This window comes from Drosophila ananassae, chromosome 2L, assembly GCF_017639315.1.
Source record: "Drosophila ananassae strain 14024-0371.13 chromosome 2L, ASM1763931v2, whole genome shotgun sequence".
Lineage (NCBI taxonomy): Eukaryota > Metazoa > Arthropoda > Insecta > Diptera > Drosophilidae > Drosophila > Drosophila ananassae.
In genome coordinates this window covers 27139437-27165633 of record NC_057927.1, presented here as the reverse complement: position 1 = coordinate 27165633, position 26197 = coordinate 27139437, and the positions used below count along the sequence as shown (strand labels likewise).

The following is a 26197-nucleotide window of genomic DNA, read 5'->3' as shown; positions in this document are numbered from 1 at the left end:
GTTACATTGATAGGGAGAGCCACCCAAAACTATTTGAGTAGGGGTATTTATATTGTGTCGCCCAATACAGTACAAAAGTTGTTGTTTCATATTTATTTTAACATTAAACATATTACGTAGAATATAAATATGCAAATATGTCAAGATGATTCAGCTTAGATAAAGTCAAAGATTTTATGTTATTTTATATTTTATTGGGGTTTAATTAAGAGGCTTACATACACAGAGACATCTTTTAAAAAAAGTGATGTGTATTAAGCTAATAATTCCTCAAGAACATCATTTTAAACTTAGCTAAAATGCTTAAGGGGGTATTCTAGTCTAGTGGCTCAAATTTGGGTTTTTTAACAATTAATAAAAAAAAAACACTAGATATTTTTACTATCCGTTTTTTAAATAATTTTTTATTTAACTTCGAAGAAGACATAAAATAAATTTAAAAAAAGATCGATTTTTTAAAATTTCTAAACTAAAAATCCCCCTTAGGCAGTCTTCAGAAGTAAGCGCACCAATCAAGTTTAAATTAAAAACCATATATGGAATACATGGATATTAGTCACTAAAAAAAGTAGGCACAATTAGTCATATGTACATATGTACATATGTATGTATTTCAGGTTGCATATGGAAGAAGCTTGAGGAGCCATAAAGATTAGATTGAAAATCGAACAAGGAAGAAGCTTTATGCGCCGATAACTTATGGAGCTATTCATATGAACACTATCTCGGGGAACCTTTTGGGCCTAAACTGCGCAGTCATTGTGAAAAGGCAAATAGTCGCTTGCCTTCACCTAATATTTCCCACCTTCGGCTAGCAATTTGGTCATCTGCACAAATACACAAAAGTTTTTTTCTTTTGGTAATTTGCCAGTGTAGACTGGCCATTGTTGGCGTGGGTCTTCGCTTCCAAGATCTCGTGCCAGCCTGTGCTAGCTCGGCACCAGAAGATTAGCATTTGAAAGTCAGCGTGTGGCTGCGCCTTTTGGGGGGAAAATTTCCACGAATTTAAACACACTGGAGTGTGTATTTTTAAAATGGCAATTAGGCCGCTTAGCTTTTGGCGGATTTAACTCATACGTGGCCCAAACAAGAAAAAACCCACGCAATGTACCTGTTGTTGGCATTTTTGGGCCCATTACAAATATCACATGATGGCAGTTTGTTCGCCAACTGCTCCAAGCTGAAGCTCTTTTTGCACTTTGGTGATTTCTGTTTTTCAGCATGACTCATGGATTTCTTTAATTATCAACCCGAAAGCTCATGTATGTATGAACCGATGGTTGAAGTACATATTATATGTAGGTTTGTAGTCGGTTGAAAGCTGTTTAATTCCGAGAATCTGCTAAGCTTTTATCTGAGCATTCAAACAAGATGTTACTCATACATTGACACGAAAGCTCCCACTTTTGATTGTGTTGGAGTGCAATTTTTTACTAAAAAGGGATAGAGATACAAGAAAAATCCCCTTTTCGAATTCACAACGTATTTTGAATTGTCTTTGAATTTATATACTTTTATTTCGAATAAGAAAAACTATTTAAATAAAGGGGTTGAAAGTCGAAACATCAAAGCCACCCCAAAAGCCACCGCATTAGGAACCAGGACTTTCAGTCCTCTACAAACAAAAAAACAGAAGAGCACTGCAACAGTTCTTCTTTGCAACAGAAAAAAATAAATTAATTAAAAAATAAATGTCCTAAAAGGAATTTAAATTTAATATTTGTACGAAATATGTATAATTAGGATATGAAGTTGAATTATCTTATAAATACTATATGTATCTAGTCATAATATGTTCAAAATTCTAGCGAGATACCATTTTATCGGTGAGACTTGTTGTTTTTTTATTCAAAACTGTCCCTTAATTATGTATACCTTAAATGTTTTAAAATTCCTTATTTCAAATTAAAAGTTTGCAAGTTTGAATTCTTGTTTAGATAGATCTCTATCTCCTACCTTGGTGAATTTTGTCATAGGTCAGTAAAGAAGTATCTATGCCTTTGTAATTTTTATTTTTAAAACCCCAATCAAGCGATGACTCATGTCATAAATGCCACTAATAAAAGAATGAATATGCCTCAAAATAAAATTGAAAACAAATTCTTATACTATGTAGAACGTGTTGACAATGTTTTGTCTAAAAAGGAACACCGGCCGGCGATTCCAAGACCTTCAACTTGTAAAGACATTTCTTCAAAAAGAGGCCAGCTGTCTCAGGGAAATTATATTAGCCGTCCTGCTCTACAGCAAATGTATCTGACGGATGTACATATGTATGTATCTGTGTGTAGAAAGCTCGACACACCGATAAGCAAAAGTATCTGGCTATGGCAAACCGGTACTGGGGTGCTTTTTGAATTTCACAACAAATGAAATTCACTTTGGGTCTGGTATCGCACAGTTTCGATTCTGTTTTTGGCTTGTAGGTTGCAAGCGACGGTCTGAACATTTCAATTCGTAGTGACTTCTACAAGCGGTCGGTTGACTCACTCAGTGAACACAGTTTCTGCAACCAAGTACCCACACAGTATTGGGACTTTATACCATAGTAGTAAAGCATATATTCCTGCCGACAGGAAACCAAGTGAATAGAACATTTTGCAATCGTTGTTGTTCTTTGCGGAGCAACAACTGGACATTTGTCAGTGCGTAGAAGTATCCATCAGATCCGAGCAACGGCCGGACGTGACCAAATACCCAAGTGGTGGTGCGAGGAACCACCCAACCAACTGCGTAGCAAAAAATACAAGTGAATTTTCGGTCGGGTTTTCTAAAAACCAGACCACCGCGCTTGAAGACACATTCACCAAGTTTATGTAAGTAGTCAAAAATCAATGTCGAATCGCATTAAATTCCAATAGAGCAGTGCCCAAAGTGCATATATGTCCATATGTAGTATAGATTTCACAAGAGCTTTATTGTTTTTTTTCTTTCGAAAAACCGCCATATTGAATCGCTTAAGTTCGTTGCTGACGTCACACCCCAGACACAGATACAAATGTAAAAAGAAATCTAAGGTTTACACTTGCCATCGGCTACAAGGGGGTTTCTTTCTATTGTGTTTGTTAATCATTTAATTATATAGTCGTGTTGCTGTGTGTGTCGTGTGACATTTATTAGTGTGTAATTAGCCAAAGCTCGCGTGTGCTTTTTGGGGGGAATTTTCCATCAAGCCGGTAATTGCTTTCTGGTGTTGTTTTTAGCGGAGCGCCCGATTTTCTGATATTCGAGGCAGATAAGGCAGTGACACGAGCCCTTGGCTCAATTATCTAAATGCAACAACAGAGTTAGGGGAGGGGAGCCAGTGGGGTGGGAGGCGGTTGCCAACCACTGATTAGCGTCCCCAGCCCCCAAACCACTGACGCGGAGACCTGTTGATGGGTCTGCCACTTCGCTGTTGTTGCCTCTGCTGCGGCCTGTTGTGAAATTCTGAAAGAGCTTTTCGCCCGGCCAGAGCCAAGAGTATCTGCGAAAAAAAAACAACTATTTGCCGACGCCTTTGAGTTCTCTTATCAAATAGGGAAGCAACTTTTTGGGTGGCAAAAATATCATAATAAAATATCTCTAATTGTAACTGAAGAGCACTTATAAATCTTATTTTACGATAAACCAGCTGTGGGGCCTATAAGTAATGCGCCTTCTCCACTTCTTTGCTTACAGCTTAAAGGGAACTTGTGTCGACGACTCTTTTAGAGCTTGTTTAGAGGGACCCTAACAATTTCATTGTTTCTTTCTAACGGTCAATTGAAAGTGAGTATAACAGATCCTTTTCCCGGTCTAGGCGTAAGCCAGCCTCATACCTTATAGTCCTTGCACTCCACCACCTAGTTTCTAAGAATGTTTTATGAAAAAATGAAAAAAAAAAAACAAAAAACAAAAAAAGCAAATCCATCTAAAAAAGGAGCAATTCCAACTAAAAAAGGAGTAATTCCAACTAAAAAAGGAGTAATTCCAACTAAAAAAGGAGCAATTCCAACTAAAAAAGGAGCAATTCCAATAAAAAAGGATTAATGCTTAACAAAATACTAAAAAAAAAGAACTAACAAGCAAAAGAAAAAGATTTTAAAAAATACACAGAAAAAATGGGAAAAATAATGGTGGAAAGGCCAAAAAAATGTAAAATAAAAAATAAAAAAAGGCCTGAGAAAAACACTACTCACAAACAAAAAAAAAACACCACTCACCTAACCATAACTAAACATCGCATCCAGCTAAGCTGTTCAAATGTCGCTTGAAAAGGGGGCTCCCCAGGGGGATCCTTGAGATCCCTCCATGTGGCGGGGCCCCTCGCCAGAACATGTACATTTGCTAACCCACCAAATGAATCCTTGCGGCCGGAGCCTCGTGCTCCTGTCGTCGATCCGTCCGTCGATCTGTGTAATAACAAAATCTTTTTTCTTTTGTCTATTTTCTTTCACATAAAATCAAAAACAAATATTACAAACACTCTTAACTGCGCTTGCTCCACTCACCAACCGATATCCTGTGCCCGAAACCGATTGAAATCGAACCGTACACCGTAAATTGCCAACTTGCCGATAATTGCCACGTCATTGCCACGAAACACCCAACACCCAACAGCCACGTTCAAAATGGCATTCTCCGTCGAAGCCCATACCAGCCAAGCCAGGCCCAAGAGCGAATCAAACAGCAGCAACGCAACCCCACAAGAACAGTGCAACATCAGCACCCCCAAGAGCAACCCCAAGAGCAACAACCACTCCGATCGTATTTGCGAGGAGAACTCCAACCAATTCTACACCGAGAAAAACCGAAAATCTCAGAGATATAATATTGACGATCCAGGAGCCAGCACGAGTAGAGCAGCAGGAGCAAGTGGAGCACCGAACATTACAGTCCCAGGATCAGACGGCTGGCGCGACAAATTATTGGCCCAATTGCTGTTGCTCTCAGAGGAGAACAAGGCTAACGGCGCCTACGACGGATTCGCATACGTCCACAACAATCACCACAATACCGATTGTGATAAACAGCCATCCCAATCCAAGAATCCTGCTGATCAGGGTGCCCACAAGCAGCAACAACAGAAGCAACAAGAATCCAAGCGGGACAGAGCACAGGGCGCCTCGAACTCGCGTTATCAGAATACCCTTTTTACCAGGGTCGGTATCAACTCGTCCGCCAGCCAACCAGGCTCCGCCTTCGACGAGCTCTTTAGTAAATCCGATAGATTCGGTGACGCCAACCACTATCTCAACTTACTCAATGACTGGGACTGCAACATCCCAGCCAGTATCCCGAGTGGCAGCAGGTTTACCGACTACGGCAATGGTGAACCAAACGGTCCCGGTTTCGAGCGCGCCTCCGACACAGACCCTGGCCTCCATGGCCGGTCTCCAGCTGGCAGGTGCGGACGAGCCGCCATCCCGCCAGGATATGAGTGGAGCAATGCCTACTGCCACAGTTGAAGAGATAGACGTTCCGGTGTTCATTGATGGTGAGTACTGTGTTTTGTGTGTGTGTTGCCTATGTACCCAGCACTCTCTCATTACTGTTCGAAGGCGAGAAGATGAAAGTGAATGCAATCAGTTGGAGAAAGAGTCAGATAGCAGGCATCGAGCGCGGCCAGGATCCCCCCAGGGAGCCCATCCCCTCCCGGGCACCTGTGCTGGCGTTCTGCCAAGGACGTCGAGGTACATTCACCGCTTGGCGGTCGATGGGCGAAAGATCACAGTGCAATGACCCATTGAAGAAACGAGAGGAGAACTTGAGGGGGGTGTGGCAGTGGTCTATGGTCCCAGAACACTGCCACGCCCCCTGCTGTTGGTAAATGGCAGATAGATAGATGTAGATCTATGTACTTCCCATTTATCGACCTCTTTTAGTTAACCTAGCTATTTTAGTTAATATTGGTCTCGAAATTTGTATAAGCGTTTTAGTGAAATTCGATGGTTCTATAACTACTTTTAGTAACTATAGCAAAATCGATCTTGCCAAACTGTTGTCACTTTTTTCCTTAACAATTTTTGTTTGTTGAAAGGTCTTTTTCTGATAATTCGAATAATTTTGAACATATAGGGGAATGATACGAAGAAAATATGAATACCGTGTTTCACGAGAATACATTTCTAGAATAAATAACCACATTGTCTTAAAGAGATTCCAATTTTTATAAGTGTGCAACGCAGTGAAGGAGACATCTCCGACCCTATAAAGTACATATATTCTTGATCAGGATCACCTCCTGAATCGATATGAGCATGTCCATTTGACCGTCTGTCTGTCCGGTTCTACGCAAACTAGTCTCTTAGTTTTAGAGCTATCAAGTTGAAACTTTGCACAAGTCCTTCCTTTGTTTTCAGGCAGTATATATAAGTCGGAACGGCCGGGATCGGTCCTATAGCTATCCTATATCCTATAGCTACTATAACTATGTATGTATATCCTAAAGACCCTTGATACTTGGGTCTGTTTCTAACACTTTTATTAGAAAATTGATTCGATGGTAAAATTCTTATAAGGATCGGCCAACTATGTACAATCCGATATATATAGTCATGGGCAAAAGAGGATTGTGCCTTTCCATTTTTTTAAATTTTAAGGTTTTCAAAATTTGCTACAAAAACCAATTTTATTTTCCAATCGATTGTGTCCTTTTTACAAAAAAGCGACTTCACAAGTTTTCAATTTTATTATACCCTTGCAGAGGGTATCATAATTTTGGTCAAAAGTGTGCAACGCAGTGAAGGAGACATCTCCGATCCTATAAAGTATATATATTCTTGATCAGGATCACCTCCTGAGTCGATATGAGCATGTCCGTCTGTCCGTCTGTCTGTCTGTCCGTCTGTCTGTCGGTTTCTACGCAAACTAGTCTCTCAGTTTTGGAGCTATCGAGCTGCAACTTTGCACACATGCTTTTTTTTCTTGCAGGTAGTATATAAGTCGGAACGGCCGGGATCGGTTGACTATATCCTATAGCTGCCATATACTGATTGATCGGAAATGCCATAACTTTGGTGTTTTTTAAGTTAGACGGTTGGGACTTTCCACACATATTATGTTTGACCAAATATCTTATGTACAAAATTTCATAAGGATCGGCCGACTATATCCTATATCTGTCATAGAACGATCGAAATTGGCATAACTTTGGTGTTTTTTAAGTTAGAAAGATGGGATTTGGTACAGATTCTATTTGATCTGGCAATTTTCATAAGGATCGGCCGACTATAAACGATCCGGTATATATCTAATAAAATAAGATGGGTGGCGCCACCTAGCGGACTGCGACTGAACTGCAAGGGTATATCAACTTCGGCTCCGCCCGAAGTTAGCTTTCCTTTCTTGTTTAAATTTCAAGATTTACAAAATTTGCTACAAAATTTGCTTTTTCAACCAAGTTTCTTCATTGGAAAGAATTGTATCATTTTTATACCCTTGCGAGGGTATTATGATTTTGGTCAAAAGTGTGCAACGCAGTGAAGGAGACATCTCTGACCCTATACAGTATATATATTATATACTTGAGCAGGATCACCCCCTGAGTCGATATAAGCATGTACGTCTGTCCGCCTGTCCGGTTCTACGCAAACTAGTCTCTTAGTTTTAGAGCTATCAAGTTGAAACTTTGCACACATCCTTCTTTGGTTTGCAGGCAGTATATAAGTCGGAACGACCGGGATCGGTCAACTATATCCGATAGCTACTATCCTATAGCCCCAAGATGCTTGGAACTGTTTCCAACACCTTTATTAGAAAATTGAATCGATGGTAAAATTCTTATAAGAATCGGCCAACTATATACAATCCGATATATATAGTCATGGGCAAAAGTGGATTGTGCCTTTAAATTTTTTTAAATTTTAAGGTTTTCAAAATTTGCTACAAAAACCAATTTATTTTCCAATCAATTGTATCATTTTTACAAAAAAGCGACTTCACAAGTTTTCAATTTTATTTTACTTAATTATGGACAGAAAAAGATACAAATCAACAGAATTTCCAACCCGCAAGATACATAGTTTTGCTTTAATAAAATTTTTTTTATTAATCGGAGCCTCGGTGTCGTGCTGATGAGTCATTGTGCAATGGCACCACCTCCTAAACTAATTACGCAGTTGCAGCTCCATTTTTTAGCATTTGCATGCATATAATCGCTACCAGACCAAATTCGCGATAATTCCAAGAATGTACACGTACACTTGTATACCATCTTTTGTATCTGTCGTAGGCTTCGAATGACCAATCAGAGGGAGTTAAAATCACCCCATTTATTGTTCTCATACCTCATACCGTTGTAATTGGCCCACCTATGGGTTATTCGAAAAGTCGGATCGATGAATCGATGATCTCATCGTCTAAATCTTGGAAGTCTTTGTCTTGAAATAAATGCAATAGTCAAGCTTCTCTATAGGGTTAGGGATATCCAATAATATGCCTATGTACACATTTACATACATACAGTACAGTATGTACTAACTAAACTATCCTACTTAAACTAACATAAATATCGTTTTTAAAAGGCTGATCTGTTCCAGATATATACTTTCTTTGCCCCCCCACCAAACACTTCTACATATATCTTAAAGTCTGTTTAATTGTTGAATCAAAAGCATTAGTATTGTTCTTAGCTCTTATCTTTTCAAGGTTACATTTTTGATTGTACGCCGTTTTAGACCAAGATGGCGAAAATATTTATGTATTTTTGCAACGGATATATATTTTTATATTTCCGTAAATGGCCATCTTTTTCATTGTTCGATTTGACGCGTGTCTCATGCAGTACAAAGGTTATTGCTACTTACCCAATAGGTTTGTGTAGATATTGAAACAAGTCGCCGGTTCCGAGAGAGGCCCACAGCTGATTCATGACCCGAATTCCAATAGCACGTGTATCTAGCCGGCAATTGCAAGTTTACTCATACACATACAACATTTTGTACCTATACTATATAATAAAAATATGTATTATATATTTTTATTCATTGATTTTTCCTTAAAATATCGTTTATTTAATTTTACATTATTTAATTGTTATGTTTTACCGGGGAAAACATTGTCACGGTCATATTATTTTGTTTATTGTGAAATTCAATAAGAATGATCTGCAAAAAATTGAGAGAGAGAGAGAGAGAGAGATCCATACGTGTAGAATAGTGTGCCCCCTCACAAATACCTGCACATCGGATGCTCGATTTTGCGCGTCCTCTCATTCTCTCATTTCCGCTATGAGCAGCGGGTGCCAAAAAGAGATAGCTGACTTACCGGTGTCTCACAAATACGGGAGCACTTGTATTCGACTCCCCCAGTCTCACACATACACGCATAATCATAACTCTTTGCAAAAATGCATCACGTATACGCAGCGTTGCGGGTTCAATTTTGTTAAATTTATTTAGTTTGTTTGAAAACGAAATGGGTTACCTTTAGAAGTAGTTTCCAATAGTTTAAAATTTTTTTTGTTTTTTATATTTTATTTATTTTAATTATTTTCAAAAAACCGATTGTTGCACTTTTCTGATAAATTTTTTCTGCGGGATCTAATGGTCAGCCCTTGCTCAAGAAACGCATTCAAGTCAACTGCCAAATAAGGGTAAATGTTTTCTTCGTTCTTCGGGAAGCTTCTCCGTTCTGGTGAAATTAATGTGACACTGGTGTTAGTGCATTCTAAACGGTTAACTTATTTTCGACGGCCTATTGGCGGTCAAAAATCTATGTAATTGGCAGAAGGAATAATTCGTTTGCGCACAGACTCACAGATACAAAGATACAATATTCATCCATGTATAGTGAGCAGAGAGAGTAGCTTCTCGCTCTCCCCACCGGCCTTAGCGCATGTGTGTGAGCGAGATGGCACGATGTCGCGCTCACTTGTTGCGCAGTCAGCTGTTGTTGTAGGGCAGGCTCTTGGAGGCTATGAATTACAGTGGCCCTCTAAGTCTCTCACAGTCCGTTTGAAGCCGTTGCCGCGTTAAGAAGTGCATCTTCAAATCAAATCAAAGCGGATAAACCAAATTGATAGCTCTGCGGAACAACCTGCGGAAGGTGAATATTTTCTGCTAAAAACATACATATAAATTCTATAAAATATTTTTTCATTCGAATTTTTTTCTATTTCCATTTGTTTCTTCCATTATATAGATGTTTTTTTTTACTTTGTATTCATATGCATTTATGTTCTGTATCTTAACATCCCCTAACTTGGCTGACACACAAACACGCACATTCGTATGAGAACTCGAGCACGATCGTTCTTGTTCACATTTCCTACGTGTTTGTTGTTGGCAGTCAGCCGGTGGGGCGAGTGCGTCATACTGATATCGGCAAATAATTTTTTTTTATTAAAATTTGTTTGAGGGAAAACTGAATGGGGTGTCGAATTTTCCAAATCGTAGAAAGGTTAATTTTATTTAAGTCTAGGATTCTAGAGAGATTATTTTAAAATAATATTATTTAAAATAATAATATTTAAAATAATAATAAAAAAAATATAGGTATATCTATTTTTAAAAAAAAAATATTTATTAATATTCACATTAAATTTTGCATAGGAATTAAAATTTTTGTTTAGCAATTATAAAGACTGCATTTGGCATACATGGTAAAATCATTTCTTATTTAAGCCAGCAAGAAACATTTTCCTCAATATTTTTATTTCCCTAATCCTTTTCCTTTCGTGTTTTTTATTTTCTTGTCGCAGTTTCTCTTTTCGTTGGTGGTGTTTCACAACAAATGGTGGTGTGTAGTTCCGAAAACAAACTACATGCGATTCATACAAGCGTGTAGAAAAAGTGTAGCGTGTAAAGTAGATCGGGTCGAGTAAAATTAGCGAGTGGCAACACCGTTTACCGAAATATGGCGTCGAGTAGCGTGTTTAAGTAAAGTAAATAGAGTGTAGATAACAGTTGTGTAAATAACTGCGTATAATTTGACACAGAGTACAAATATTTAAAACTGATTGTTTTAACTAAATACAAATTTTAAACATTTGGTTACAATCGAAAGAAATTAAACTATTAAGGCCAAAAAAATCTTTCTCCAAAAAAAAAATAAATAAATTGGGTACCTAGAATTAAATAAATTTTAACACACACTCATCTATTAATTTTAAAATTTAAAAATTCTTTTACTAATAATGCTTTTTCTTTTCCACAGAATACCTGCAAGATATAGAAGCATCGTCATCGACGTGCCCCAGCGAAAACGGAAAGGAGATTTTTACTGAAACGGATATTCTTGACTTTGATATAAACATGTTTGCCGGGGATCAACTTGAACTTCTTGAGGAGAAGAAGATGGATCCCTTTAACTCGGCGATGGACGAGATGAACAACGACAACGTATACGATGACTCACAAATAATGGAGGACTTCCAGCAGCTGGCTGGCGAGGAGGAGACTCTGGATATGGCGGAAATGTGCGGCGTTGACTTCAATAACGTGGAGCTCGACCTCGCCAGCTTTCTCACCAGTTCCCAGGACCCCATGCTAGGCACCTGCTTTTCCCAATCCCAGCCCACCGCATCCACATCCACATTCAGCCAGACCAAGTACATCACGGAGGAGCCCCTGATCTCCGAGGAGACCAGCTACTCTAGCAGCCACTATGGCTGCAGCCAAGAGTCGCTCGGCTTCGGCCTGGAGGAGGACGTCAAGCCCAGTGGCAGCAGCAATGCTATTGCTTGCGGTGACGTCGCCGTGGCCATCCCTGTACACATCCCCATCGGTGTTAAGCGCTCGGCCCCGGCGGTCGAGTCGGTTGCCCAAAAGCGCAGCCGGCTGGTACTCAAGATCAGCCAAGAATCCAGCCAATCAGTGGCCATCAACACCCCTGAAATCATCGATCAACTTTTGAACCTTGATTCGGTAAGTCAATATTTAAAGAAGGCATATTCGACATGTACTAATCAGGATATTGTTTGCACCTTACAGATGGAGACCGCCATCCCGAGCAACAATACCAATTCCACCTTCACCACCCTAACCAGCACCAGCATCAGCCATGAAAACATCATTGAGGATCTGCGCAGCGCCGAAGAGGACACCACCACCGACTTCTCGGCGCCCAACACCCCGCACAGCAACTACTCAGCGGGCTCCAGCAGCGTGGCGCCCACCTGCCACTCCGGTTTCGGTGGGATCCTCACTGCCCCAGCGTCACCTGCCTTCTCCGTAGCCAGCACCTCCCAGTTCAGCATATCAGCCACCGGCAACAGCGGCAAGCGGAAACGCGGCCGCCCTGCCAAGGAGCATGCCGACGGACCCGATCCGGAGCTGATGTCGCGCATGAGCAGCGATGAGCTGAAGGCCTACCAGGACAGGATCAAGAACAACGAGGCCAGCCGCATCTCGCGCCGGAAGACGAAGAAGCGCGAGGAGGAGGAGAAGCAGGCGGAGGACGAGCTGTTGGCCGAGAATCAGCAGCTGCTCGAAGACCGTGCCCGGGTAATGATGGCGGAACGCAAGTTCAAGAAGTACCTGATGGAGCGCCAGCGAAAGAACAGCACCTACACAGTCAAGAAGGAGCAGCACTGAGATTCTCACCAGCCATGTAGCCATATAAGATAGATCAACTGTCGTTACACACCACTACTACCAATTGTCGCATATTGCGGTGCATAGCCTTAGTCTGAGGACACATACCCCTCGTCATCCATTCGTTAGTCATCTAAGTTGTCGTTGTAGAAGTCGAGAAGAAAATCCAATTTCCATTACGTGGAGATCAATCCTGCGCGATTGATGTAAAAAAACACAAAAACATTTTTAGCCACGTTCTAGGCATAGAAAGAAGGGCGCCTTATTGAGCGCGAGACGTTTAACTTTAATTGTATTTTTTATTATGTTTGAAAAACTTGAGAAAATTTTTACATATTTTTGTACCCAACTTGTATGTTTCGTCCTAAGTGTACTATCAGAAAAAACAAGAAAAGCACACAAAAAAAAACTTATGTAATGATTACGATTTTGTATTGTTTTAACCCCATATTGAAAACAAAAAAAGTTATAAAAATGTCAACAAAAAAATTATATTTGTTAAGGAACATTGATATGAATATATCATATAACTGTAATCGTTTTAATAAAAGCATGTTCCAATGAGCATGATAAAATCAAAAAATCAAACGCTACTTTTTCTTTAAAATTGTATTATATTTTAAACTTTAAACCATATCCATATACAGGCCAATTTTATAAAAAATATTTTTTTCGTCATATTAACGATTACATTGCACCAACACTTCAAATTTTGATCAGCGGCCGAGTGAAATTAACTAGGGGTTAGACTCTTTTGGAATTTGGGTATTGCCGATCAGCACAAATGAGGATAGATGAGGTGGCACGACAAGAGCTTCGCAATTCGAGATTCAGCCGATTGTGCGTGTCTGATTTGAGGCAATTACCCCACCACATTGTCTTTCCAAGGGTGCTATGGGGGCAGTGCAATTTGCTAGATTTTCGTCGCGTGTGGTGGCAGTAAATTGCTGTCGCTGCTGGGTAAATATTTGAAGTATCATCGCGCCGATCTCAGGGAGTGGAGGATTACGTCGAATGCTCCTTGTCGCCATAGTTGTAGTGCAGGAACCGCAGACCCTGAATTGATTGCGCAGTAGCATTCGTAGCATGGCAGGCAAAGAGCAGCCAGTTTCGGGGCTGGACCTTGTAGGCGAACCGCATAAATACGCACGAGTACAGGGTCAGTGCTGAAAGGGGAAAATAATAAAATATTAGAATCTGGGGACTAAAGTATTGCTGCACATGTTCATTGTTCTCCGTCCGTTCTTATCGGCAGCCGTTTCGACAGTTTCCGTATCTGGCTTATCAGGCACTAGTCGGGAGTGATTTGCTTTAAAACCATATCATAGAGGCTTTGATTACGACATCTCAGACGGAAACTTTCGATGCTAGCGCCACTTTTTCAGGTTGATTTTTGGAGATATACCTACCTAGGGTCATTTTTCCCGAAATAAACTTGGGACTCTTCTGTGTGTCGGCCAAAGCAGCCAGTGGAATTCCCCAATTGGCCGCCGGTCCCCAGAAATGAGTGCTGTGGGTTCATAAAAAGTTTTTATTTATTTAATTATGGAAAACAAAGCTTCCACGTACCTGAGGAAGTAATCCCTCCACTCTTTGCTGGCCACAGAGGACATTCCCCGCCGTATCGACATGATGCTTTATTCGCTTCTAATTGAACCAAATCCAACAGGAATATTAATTAAGAGGGCGACAACACCTGCCGGAATAATTTAGATTAGATTGTCTGTCGCTCAACAAATCCAAAAAAAAATCCCCTCAAGGTCTTACAGGTTGTTTGTGTTGTCCAGCTGTTGTTTTGTTGTTTCTATTACTGCGGTGCCACTTCAACACTGGCAAACCTTGATCCGAAAAGAGAGGAATTTTTAATTTTAATAAAAGGTTGCCCTATAAAAAGGTCGCAAAATTTTTATATATTTTGAAGATTTTGATTTGTTTATGTGTTGGGCCTGACACTCACAAAGTTATATAAATTTTGTGAAACGAGAAATACGCAATAGGGTTGTGGATAATGTATCGAAACATCAATTTATCGATATGCGTTGTAAAAAAATTATATATTTTTATCCTGATATGGTTTTTACACGAAAATTAAAAAAAAAAGTTTATTTTGGTACTTAAAGATATATTAAAGATTTTATTTTGGCAAACTCCGAATTAGTTCCTTACGCTATTTGAATTTTTTCGTTACGTTAATTTGCCGCGTTGGCGCCTTAAAATAATCGATAGCTGTGCTGTCGATAGGAGCATGAACGGCCACACTCAACCATGTGTTCAAATTCGTCAAAATTCAAAAAAGGCGTTACTTTTTCGTTCAGATTTAGTTTTGATTTTTATTAAATTTCTTAACAGTATTTTATATATAAAGTTATAAACATTGATGCGAGAACAAATATAAGTCAATAAGCAGGAGATTCTTTTTTTTTAATTTTAAAAACATTTGTGTTGTTACATTTAGGGTCCTGCAAAAAGTCAGGGGCTGGAACAAAAGTCTAATTTTTATCAAAAAATAATTTATTATGAATGGAAATCGTATATTAATAATATTTTATGCATATATGTATGATGCATGATATGAATATGATATAGTACGTAAAATGCAAAGGAGGTTGTCCCCGTGATCATTAAAATGTATTCTAAGGGATGAAACTAATTCCTTTAAGTTTGTATCTGATTGGAAAGTATTTCGCATATAACTTTAGGAGGGAATTCAAAAACGCACTCCTTGATTTGCATACTAAGCTGGCCAATTAAACGTAATTGTAATGTGCATTTAGAACACATTTGCTGAAGTGCGGCGCCACCGTTTTCAAGTGTTTAATCCACCACGCGAATCCGCTGGGCGCTCTTGAACGCCGGACAAAGAGAATTGGGGACTATGGTTTCTGCGCCGATGTCCTGCGCCGTCGCTTCAAGTCCTTGGCCGCTGTGACAGCAGCAGTAGCAGCATCAGCAGCAGCATCAGCATCCGAGTCGCCCCGAGGACCACAACTCCGGCTCCAGCTCAGTGTGAATTTGCGACTCGAGAGCGACGGCGGCTCAAAGGGACTTGGCTCGGTAACTGCTCCCAATTCGACAAAAACAAAAACAACAACAATAACGGCAAACAGCAGAGCTAAAGTAGCGGAATAGGCAAATGGAAATGGTCATGCTAGCTGTCGCTGCCTCAGCCAGCATGTAATCCCCGTGTGCGTGTGGCTGTGTGTGTTGGTGTGCGTGCGTGCGAGTGTTTATGTGTGGTCAGTGTGCCATTTTGGGAGCATTTTCCATTTTCCATGTGCGGTCTACCAAGTATCAAATGAAATAACGAGAAAAGGCTTAAAAACAAAGAAAGAATTTTCCCAATGAAAAAAAAACACACGAGTACAAAAATTAGCCCCAGCATGTCATCATTTTCCGCTTACTTCCCCGCCGGAAAACCAGAAAAATCAATCCCCGAAAAATGTGGGAGTAGTGCTTTTTGTTTGGTATTTAGATACCTCCCCCACATTTAGATGCTATTAGAAAAAGCGTGAAATTTTTTTGTAGAATATTTTGTAGAATCCAAAATAAGAAATCAAGTGAACCACACGCAAAAAAAACACTTTTCTTAGCGAGAATAAAAAAGAAAAACATTTAAGAGAAAAGGCGAATGAGCCGCTCCCAAAAAATCCCAAATTACCAACAACAACAAGAGCAGAAGACAAGAAGAAGAATGTGGCCACAAAGAAAGAGCAACCACAACAACAGACAAAGAAACAGGAATAAAAGTCCTTAAAACAAAAATTATTTAAATATATAGAAGTTTTAGAAAAGGAGTTTCTTAAAATATACACTAAACAATTTAAATTTGTGTTTTTTAATGAATATTTTTATTTTTATTAAAAAAATAACTTAAATAGGTTTTTTTTTTGTTTATTTTGTTTCTATGTCGTTTCTTAAAGTCATAATTCTGCATTAATTTAAAATACTACATATATAATGTGATTAAATACTGGAATATTAATAAAATAAAGACAAATTAGAGATACAAGAATAAAATAATTGTATTTATGCACATATAGAATATATGTAAGACGACCTAGTTCCCTTGAAGGTCTTTGTCATTAGCTGGACCTGCTTTTCTGGCCAATAGTAATTACTCGCTCCTGGTGGTGCAGCGCAAAAGTGTCCCCAAATGTAACGGCTCAATTGAATAAGTGGCAAATAGAGCAAATAGCTCCTCACTTAAGCGCACTAATCCGGGGCGACTAGTTAAAGTGTCCGAGTCCTAAACTAAATCTGTTCACTTGTTTGCTGTTGATTCAATCAAACGAACACAAACACAAAGACAAACACACACTGACACCAACAATGCCCAAACACACACACAATGCCAAGTATCTCAATGCAAATTGAGTTTATTGTTCGGTCAATTGAGGAAAATTTGCTTAGACTTTGCTTAGGTGCTGCTTGGCACTCGTAAGACATTTTACGGCCCGCCAGCAGATGAGGTGATTTGCTTTTAGTTGGTCGGTCGAGTTGGCCGTGCGGAGGACATTTTCAAATCCGATCCAAATAATCAAGTGCGAAATCCTTTAATTCCCCACCCCCCGCCCAAACAGGAAAGTGTCTCGAGTGCGAACAAACAAAAGCCCAAAGAGTGCAAAGAGTTGAGTTTAAATTTGTTAACAAGCTGGATAAATAAAATTCGAAAATAAGCACAAGTGTGTTCAGCAAGAAAACAGCAGCTTCACAGGATCGCTACAGGACTCGACCGAGCAGGAGACAAGGAGCCAGACTGCAGCCTAGCCCAGTACACATACACAGTCTACACAGGATAAGGATACAGCCGCAGATGCAGCCCTAAGTAAGTACGGGACTAACTACAATTAGCATTTGCATAGCCAAGTCAGTCAGCTTTTCCGTCCAAAAGGGCGTGTGTTGTATCTTTGTCTCTCAGCATCTCTTTTCTATATATATATATATGGGTGTGCGTGTGAGTGTGTGAGTGCTTGGCACTTTCTCTCCTTCGCATTTTTGTTGTTGTTTTTGCCTTTGGCGTTTTTCATTGATGTTGATGGCCTGGTACATCATCAACTTGCTGCTCGGCTGCGCCTCTTTACTTTGTGTGTAATAAAATTGATGATAAAATAAAAATGGATAATGGGCGATTTTCGGTCTTCGTCTTCGGTCTGAGAGCTCCCCGCCATCGGGAGAGAGCGCCTTCCACCAGCGAGAAGTCAAGAGTCTGTTGTTTACCGTCTCTCACTTTTCACTTTTGTGGTAATTCGCCAATACACACGCACACACCAACATACACCCACTGCCATTCTCTTTTGTCTCTTTTGCTTTCTAAACTTCCCACATTAAAATCCTTCTCTTTAATACTCTCTCTCTCTCTTTGTGTGGCGGTGTGCTTGTGTGGGTAGCGCCTGTGGGGGCAAGACGGTGGGTGGTGGGTGGAGGATGATGGGCGTGGGCGTGGGCGTGGGTGCGAGTGGTGGGGGTGCATCCTGTGGCTGATAAGAGCGCTGCACAGTTGTTAATGGGTTTGGTAGCTGGAAGATGGCGATGACTCGCCTTAAAATTGCAACATTTTAATCGCGAAGGAGCGGAAAGCAGATAAAAGATAAACATGATACACGCGACACTTTCACAAAAAAACTTAAATAATGTTTGTAATAAGAGTTTTTATAAGAAGTTGATACGTGACATTTCATTTTTATTTAACAGTATTAAAATTGGATTAATATTAATATTATTTTATTTCTACATAAAAAATTAAATGTTACCCTGAATTATTTATGAAATTATCGAATAGAAGAGAAGCCAGTTCGTTATATTTTTTAGCTTCAAATTTAAATTAGGTTCTTTAATTTATTGTCTCAGTTTTTAGAACATTTTCTGCCTTTACTCCATCTTGAGATATATTTTTTAAATTTACGCATTAAAGGTTTTTAAATTATTGCCCAAAATAATATACTTCCCTCCAGCAAGTCCCTCTTTGTGGCAAAAACTTGATGCTCATTATAACGAATAGATTGTGTAGTTGCTATTTAATAAGGGAGATACATAGGTTAAGATAAATACGTGGAATTACTAAGGGATTGGGGCCGGGGGGGATTTGCGCTCCGGGCCGAGCTCGTCAGGTCCTGTGCCTAGGACATTAAGGGAGCACACGTTTCGTCTGGGCCTGGGCCTGGGCCTGGGCCTGGGCCTGGGCCTGGGCCTGGGCCTGGGCCTGGGCCTGGCATAATTTGGCCGTCGTATCGTATTTAGCCGGGTTAATTACCGAACATTGTGTTGATGGCTTAAGCGTTTCATGGGGCGCCATAATGTGGTCGGCGTGTCCTGGAGGAGCTTTTTAAAACGTTGCCAATTGTTGTCCTGCGCGGCATTGTTGTTGCTGCTGGCAATTGCAGAGCAAGAAGCCCGCAATGGTTTCTTGGCCGCATTGAGACTTCCTCCTCGACGCCGTGGAAATGACTGCGATAAGGTTAAATATTTAATAGGTTTTCCGGTTTCCTTAACTCTTCCTCTCCTTTTGAATAATTTCTCCAGCGACAACTGTCTGTCTCTCCTTCAGTCAGTCCGTCAGTCAGTCTATTTGTCTGACTGCCTGTCTCCGTCTCTCTTTGCTCCTTATTTTCTGTCTCTGTCATTGCTGCGACACACTTTGGGAAACTTTTGCAGCTGTCTTGTCTTTTGTTTTTTGTTTTCCCCTTGACTATTGGTAGGGAGGGCAGCATTTTAGAAATAAATTAAAATTTCATTTAAGTGCCTTTCAGCTGAAAACTTTCTTAATTACAAATGTTTTGTTGTCTGTTTCCGGCCATGTCCTTGCTCTCCACGATCACCCAGATGCCTGTCAATCGATGGGCGTTAAATGCCTTTTATTCTGACTATTTTTTTTCGATGGGCCATTCGTATGGGCCATTCAAGGTTGATCTGGGGCCCATTACGTTGTCGTGTTTCAATCTGTTAAATGTGTCAAGGTGGCTTCGCTTGTGGTGGTTGTCGGCGAAACGCCTGAGGATATGCAGCAGCATTTTGGGCCAAAACCGCACTTGAGATAAATTGCCTGCAAATGGCCCGGTCTGGCTTGGCCTGGTCTCATATTAAAATACCCGAGAATAGAGACAAAGGACTCGCTGACATCTCTTAGTCATGGGCCAGGTGCTCCCACTCCCCCCCCTCCCCGACTGACATGCAAAAATAATCAAGCGCAAATGGCACAGCATCCCGCAGCAACAAGCCATGCACTCAGCCCACACAGACCCACACATATTCACATGTAGGTAGAACCAGAAAACCAGAAAAACAAAAAGCAAAAAGAAAACATACCAACTGACAAACACACTAGGGAAATGGGGAAAGAAAGAACTTTTGGAGCGCTCTTCGCATGCACTTAGAGGAAAACGACGGCACCAGCAGCGTCCACAACAAAGAGCAGTGGAAACAACGGGTCGGGTAATGACAGCGGCACCATCCCAACAACAGAAACAACAGCAACAATGGGCAACAGCCACCAACGCTGGCCACGCCCCTCACATGCTGGCTTGTCTGGCTGCCACTGGCGATTCAGGGATTCATTCATCCATTCATGCGCTCTGGACGAGGACGAGGACAAGGAGGACGACGTCGCCGGATGTGGGAGTGTGGGAGTCTCACTAGGGGGTGTCTTGCACAGAGAAAAGTTTTGAAACTGCACTTTCCTCTATTATGTTACAAACTTTACCATGTTTTAGTCATAATTTGAATACTTTATTATCTAAGGTTATAAATTAAATACAAAATATTTATTTGTTTATTTAAACAAAGTATTATTTGGAGAAAATATTAAGTAGGTTTTCAAAAACAAAACCTTTCCGAGACTGGCAGATCAAAGACTACCACAGAGTGAAGTGGTATCTGTGAAGTGGAATCTGAAACACTCATAGTCCAAAAACAGTATACCCAATTAATACATTATTAAACTAAATAGATTTCTTTCCGTGTAAGGCTTGCATCTTTGCCACATCGTTGTTGCCACTGATGATGCTGGCTCTGCTGCTGAGCTTGTTGTTTTTCTTTTGCTTGGAGAACACACTTAAGTGGTCGTTTAGAGTGTACCGCGCTGTTGTTGCTTGTTTATGAATAAAAAATAGTTTATTTGCAAAACGTTTAGCCCAAAAGGGTGCGTTGGACGGAGGAAGTGGAGAGGTGCAAGGAGGGGCCGGCGGTGGTCAATTAGAGAGTTTCATCGAGTTAAGCTTCCGTTGCTCGCTAATGGACCAGAATCCTTGGGTCTAAGGAGCTGCTTCATAATTGAAAAACTTTTCAATAAGGCATACAGTATAATGTGAGGTCTCTAAGCCATAATGTGACATCTGTGGGGGTGGGGGAGGGTGTGTGTGTGTCTGCGGCAATTTCAATTGGCAACCTCAGGCTGCAGTAAGCGCACCCATGAGTGCCATAAGCATGCGTCCAAAGATAATTGTTACGTCATTAAGTGACTGCCAGTAAAAGGCTCAGAACAGCAAACAAAATAAATAAATAAAAGACAATCACACACGCACACACACACACACAAAAGTGACACACAAACCGAACACTCATACGCACTGTGGGCTTGGTAAGCAGAAATTATCGTTGCCTACTTTTGTGCGCAGTTCACAATTAAATACATTGGCAGCGACATATGCGGCAAACCGTAAACAACAAGCCAGCCCAAAAACAGGAAAAAAAAAAAACAGAAAAGATTCCCCAAAAAAAGGGCGGCTCAGCATTGGAGAGGAAAATATAAGTGGAAACGGAAAATCCTTTCTCTGCGTGTCTATCCCAGCGACTCTTATTCATTGTTGAACGCCACCAGGCGCAGGCGTGCTCTCTCTCTCTCTCTCTCTCTGTTGCTCACATACACTCTCTTACCCGCTCACACACACACTGGGACAACAGTCACCCACACATGGAAAGGCACAAAGAACGGTAGGCAATGTCAATGTAACTTTTATCCAGCTGCCGCTTCACTGGTTTCCTTTGGCTGCAGCCAGCTCTGGATGCTCGACGGGATTGTGTCCTGTGTGTTAGGGTGTGTGTTTATGCTCTGATTTGAATGCCACTGATAAGGCGGCATTACGCATTAGGGGCGGCGGCGGTGGAGCTGTTTTTTGCATTATAATTTGATCTTGGCCACAATGGCTCTTCTAAAGTATGCTACTCTCACTTCATGGGCATAGAAATATGAAATAGGATTTTGGCACTTACAGTTCATTTTTACATACTCTTTTTATACCCGGTACTCGTAGGGTACTCAAGGGTATATTATATTTGTGTCAATGTACATAACAATAAAAAGAAATCATTATTTTCCCGTAAAGTATATGTGTTCTAGTTCTAGAATATGATCTAGAATCTAGACCCTTCTAACTGTATGAACGCGTGGATCTGAGAGACTAGAAGAAAAGCCTGCAGCTCGCTATAAGATGCCTGTAATGAATCCTTTCCTATCCTATGTGGACTCCTATAATTCCCAAGAAGTACTACATTTTTTTAAACCTCTTCCGCTTTAAAGAATGCATCTCTTTTTAGCGTCAGTGTAGTCAAATATATGTATTTTAAGAGAACTTATAGCCATTCTATATAGCCTATTCTATAGCATTCAGTTTTCTTTCAGTGGCTTTTTTCAAAGCAGCCAAAAGTATTCCAAAACGTGGTACCGGGTATCATACCCGTTTTTTACCCGTTTTTTAATGAGTTTGACTAATACAATATTCGAAATATCAAATGTAATTAGCCAAAGAGTTCCAAAGGTAAGCCTTTGTCCAAGAACAAATCATCCATCCTACCTTCTGATTGATTTAATTCTGTCATTGTTCTTTTAATTAATCTAGGGTATTATTTCTGTTTAACTCTTTTCTCGCCGTGTCCCAATAGTTGTAGATTGCGAGTGAGCTTGCCTTTGGGCGCGCAACTTTACAATTGACTTTTAACGATACGACTGCCACACACACACTGGCACACGCGGCACTCCCAACAAGACAAACTTGTGTGTGCGAATTTATGTGTTATCATTTATTGTGTCTTTTGTGTGAAAACGTGCGCTTGGCACAGATAGAAGCCGATATAGCCCAGCCACGCCCAAAAGAAGCCGCACCGCCCCATGCCAGCGCCATTTTGTGATAATATGCTGCGCCTTTTGTTTTCGCAGCAATAAAAATTGGTTGTAATTTAGTTGCCTCCCTATTCCTGTGCGCCTCTGTTTTTGTATCTGTATCTGTGCTTGTATCTGTATCTGTATCTGGTTGTGTGCTTTGTTGTGATTGATACGGAGCCTGTGGGAGGGCTTTGTTTGCTTTCTGGCCCCGTTTTCCTTTGCCATTTCCTTTGGCATTCGGTTTTTCTACTAGCTTTCCAATTAACTTTCGTTGATGCGTGTTTCATTTTAATGCCATTTGCGGTTCAACTATTTGTATGCCACACTCTGCGGCCGGTCGCAATTTGCATAGTCATAGGCCAATTATGGACACATATACACGAGTGTACGTGAGCCGCATAATTGGCATTCGTACGGGGAAAGTCGGAGCTAATGTTTTATGGATTACTGCACGTGGAGCACACGTAGCCGGGAATGCACTGCCCGAGTCCCATCAAAATTGCAAATACATAATTGATGATGTTTGAAGGCAGTAGCGGCACAAAATAAACAAAAAATATTATATAATACAATCCTTCCTGGGAGAGACTTTCTAGCATTCTGAAAGAGTAATTTTGAGGCTGCATTTTAATAGAAATTTAATTTATATTCTAATATCCCTCTTGGCCGTCTTTGTAATTATTCAGAGCCCAACATCCGCTTAAAATATGATTTCCTACGAGTGCAATTACTTATGAAAAACACCGGCTTAGAACTCTGTAACCTCATTCCCGCTTTCTATGGCTTTCGTTGCAGCGCCGAGAAGAGAATCTCGTCATCGTCGCCCAGCTGAAGCAATTAACTGAAAATGTAGCCGGGGAGAGAACATGGCCCAACTGGAACACCAAATGCCATGCGATGCAACTAGCATAAACGTGAGTACAGAAACAAAAACCAAGAAAATGCTAAAATGCGAAAATGTGAATGCGAACGCGAACGCGGAATGTAAAACCACTCCACTCCAGCACCATTGAAGGAATGTGGAACTAAAATTGGGTCTGGGTGTCGCGGCTAATTGCTCGAGTCGGGATCTTGGCTTTTGTAAGTTTCCGTTCTACGTTCTTCGTTCTAGGTCCTTCGTCCTCGTTCCTGGCATTTCATTTGCTTTCAATTTGGCTGCCATCTAATTGCTTGGCACTAATTTGGCGTCGCACATTTCATTTGCAGTCTGTCCGCCCCCCGTCCGTCCGCCCGTCCGTTCGTTCGTCCTGTCCCGGACATTATTAAAGTTTCCACTTGGCAGCGGCCCATTGTGCTCGCTTTTCCACTCTTCCGCCGCCACTAATCAACTGATATGAAATGCAGCTCAGACTTGCCAAATAGCCGGAGGACTCGCAGAGACTCATAGAGAAAAAACCTTATTGAATCGTCAGCAAATAGATTCTTGGCACAAAGGAATTGGCCATATTTGCCTGGCCCAAAAATGGTAATTTGATGGCCGAAATGGCAGGAGCGGCAGTGCATCGATCCAAGCGCCAACAACCAGATTGATTTATAGGCACCTTTGGGCTGCTTTACTTTGATTGTGTAATCCCATGAATCAGAGTGTTTAATCATCGAATCCTGACGAATCCCGACAATGGCTCACTGCCATAGTTTACTCTCAACCAGGCAGGATTAAAAGTCCTGTGGAAGCCATCAGGAAATATCATTTTCGTGTCATCTCCTAGTGCCTTACATTTTTAAGCTGGAATTGGATTTGATTTTTAATATCCTTGTGCCCTGCCGTGTCAATCCCTGTATATGTACGTGTGTATGTGCCTTGGCCAAAATCAGTTTTACAACTTTTATGTGAATCCTTCACCTGCTTTATTGTTGGCATTGTCGTCCTCCTTTGCCGTCGTCGCTGTTGCCTCTGCAGGAGTATAAAAAGCCGTGTAACATTACCGGGGACAACGGCAAAATGGCAATGACAGCGGCAACAACAGCGCCGATAGTTAAACTCAAGCGGGCTCCCAAGTACAAGATTGTTAGCATAGCACAGGACCCAGCAGGAGCGAGGACAACGCTGAGCAGCGGCACAAAGCCAAACACAAATGCACAACATTCTTTACTGGCTGCACTGTCAGAAACCAAAGGAAATTTTTACTTTAGAAATTCTAGACTAAAAACTAGTTATCTTTTGGCTTTCTGTGACAATCCTTTGCCAAAGGATTTCATACATAAAAAAAAACCATTTCCCTCAGTATTTATTCAATTTTTGTTAGAGTGTACTGTGATAAAGATGGGAACGTATAGCTTAGTCCGCTGGGCATCATGTTGGCCAGGCGCAATGAGGATGGCAAATGCGGTGGCCTCGACTCCTGCGGCTCCTTTCGGATCCTTTTAGGTGATGGTTGCTGCATCTGAAATGTGGGGAAATGATGCATTTAATCGAGACGAGGCGGAGAGGCGGTCTAGGGACTAGAGACCAACAAACGAGGGTGCGGCACCTGGGCGTGGTAACACCCGTCCTGGAAGTTGACACAAAAGCATTGGCCACCTCTTCGGCGTTGCAGGTAGCAGGATTCAGTCTGCTGCAGGTTGGGTTGTGTTATGCGGTAACGAGTCCAGGGGCGTATGCTTTGCATGTGACACACGCCCCCAACGTGCCATGGATACCTGAACATGAGGAAGCCGTGCAGCTTCCAGACACTGCAAACAAAAACCGCAGGAAACGAAAGAGAAAACATTTTGACTATTTTCCTAAATTGCAATGAGGAAGTTGCAATGGGGACTGGAAAATATCCTATTTTTAATATGTTGACAGGAGTCTTTGACAAAAATTACCTCAAAGGTCTCATCATCATCATCAGGAAAAGCTATTTGGGTTTCAGTGCATACTACGAGGCATGGTTCGACCTTTCCGGGCGAGAAGCATTTCTTCTGAAAGGTTTTGGGTATTCCCTTTCATATCGCACGACACGTAGACTCGTAATAAATTTGGAATTATGTGCACATTTCGTGCCACAGGCTGAAGGCCAAGCAATTTGCAACCTGCACTTTGATAATTTATGTTGCAGGCGCGGTGGCATCGGTAGCCAGCAGCATATATCACTCCTGCCCTCCTGTCTGTCCTTTGCTGAGGAATCCGGTGTCAACCAGCCGGCGGGGGAATAGTGCCAACTGCTATTCTCTTTCCTTTCATTTTTCAATTTTCACGAATGCTTGGCACAAAGGACATGGTGTCAGGATGGAATGGATTGATTATGCCGACTGTCAAGGACAGACAAGCACACAGGACATGCACACAAGCCCATATGTCACTTGCACACTTGTCTTTACGGGGCTTCAGTTTCATTTTCAATTGGACACCGCCTGTCATACGCTCTGTCAGCTGACCAAGGACGAAATAAAAAACAATGAAACCAGGATGCGTAGGGAATCGAAATTATAGGCAGCTTTTCGCCCTAATCGCCCGCACAAATCGATGCTCAATGGGAGTGACACTGACGCCGCAACACAGCTCATTAGGGGGCTTCATCTATCATTCGTTGCCACATTGCATGTGCCACTTGCCGCTTGTCCGGCAGCTGCTGCAACAGACAGCTGCAATCGATATGTATTTGGCTCTTGATTTGCCATTTGA

General features: G+C 41.1%; 3 protein-coding genes across 11 annotated transcripts in view; 2 read left to right on the top strand and 1 right to left on the bottom strand.

Annotated features, from left to right (window-relative positions):
- The first annotated feature begins 299 nt into the window (after positions 1-299).
- On the top strand, positions 300-12827 carry LOC6505867 (mucin-17). Its single transcript, XM_032449834.2, has 5 exons — positions 300-311; positions 3694-3750; positions 4582-5458; positions 11119-11828; positions 11895-12827. The coding sequence occupies exons 1-5, from the start codon at positions 300-302 to the stop codon at positions 12495-12497; spliced, it is 2259 nt and encodes a 752-aa protein (XP_032305725.1). The 3' UTR covers positions 12498-12827.
- Positions 12788-14542, bottom strand: LOC6505659 (mitochondrial pyruvate carrier 1). Of its 2 annotated transcripts, XM_014905259.3 has the most exons (5): positions 14455-14542; positions 14265-14335; positions 14067-14193; positions 13907-14007; positions 12788-13663 (listed from the first exon to the last, which is right to left on the bottom strand). In XM_014905259.3, exons 3-5 carry the CDS (start codon positions 14126-14128, stop codon positions 13503-13505), a joined length of 324 nt encoding a protein of 107 aa, XP_014760745.1. In that variant the 5' UTR covers positions 14129-14193; positions 14265-14335; positions 14455-14542; the 3' UTR covers positions 12788-13502. The 2 variants fall into 2 exon arrangements, with proteins under 2 accessions (XP_014760745.1, XP_001964514.1); XM_001964478.4 differs by having other exon boundaries at positions 14265-14500.
- Positions 14543-16956: 2414 nt separating this feature from the next.
- Positions 16957-26197, top strand: part of LOC6505869 (dorsal-ventral patterning tolloid-like protein 1) — a 44829-nt gene continuing 35588 nt past the window's right edge. For 4 of the 8 annotated variants that reach the window (XM_014905339.3, XM_014905337.3, XM_044714225.1 and 1 more), the window contains exons 1-2: positions 16958-17322; positions 23386-23504. The gene's annotated coding sequence lies outside the window, so the exon portion shown is untranslated. Of the gene's footprint in view, positions 17323-23385; positions 23505-26197 lie in introns of all 8 variants that reach the window. The other 4 variants (XM_001964480.4, XM_044714224.1, XR_006506916.1 and 1 more) reach the window with 2 other exon arrangements.

Excerpts from the sequence above, each read along its gene's own strand:
- LOC6505867 (XM_032449834.2), top strand. Across the intron at positions 3,751-4,581 it reads TTTCTAACGGTCAATTGAAA|CCACGTTCAAAATGGCATTC; the intron begins GTGAGTATAACA and ends AACACCCAACAG. Across the intron at positions 11,829-11,894 it reads AACTTTTGAACCTTGATTCG|ATGGAGACCGCCATCCCGAG; the intron begins GTAAGTCAATAT and ends TGCACCTTACAG.
- LOC6505659 (XM_014905259.3), bottom strand. The coding sequence starts at position 14,128 with ATGTCGATACGGCGGGGAATGTCCTCTGTGGCCAGCAAAGAGTGGAGG. Across the intron at positions 14,008-14,066 it reads TGGAGGGATTACTTCCTCAG|CACTCATTTCTGGGGACCGG; the intron begins GTACGTGGAAGC and ends ATGAACCCACAG. Across the intron at positions 13,664-13,906 it reads TTCGGGAAAAATGACCCTAG|CACTGACCCTGTACTCGTGC; the intron begins GTAGGTATATCT and ends TTCCCCTTTCAG.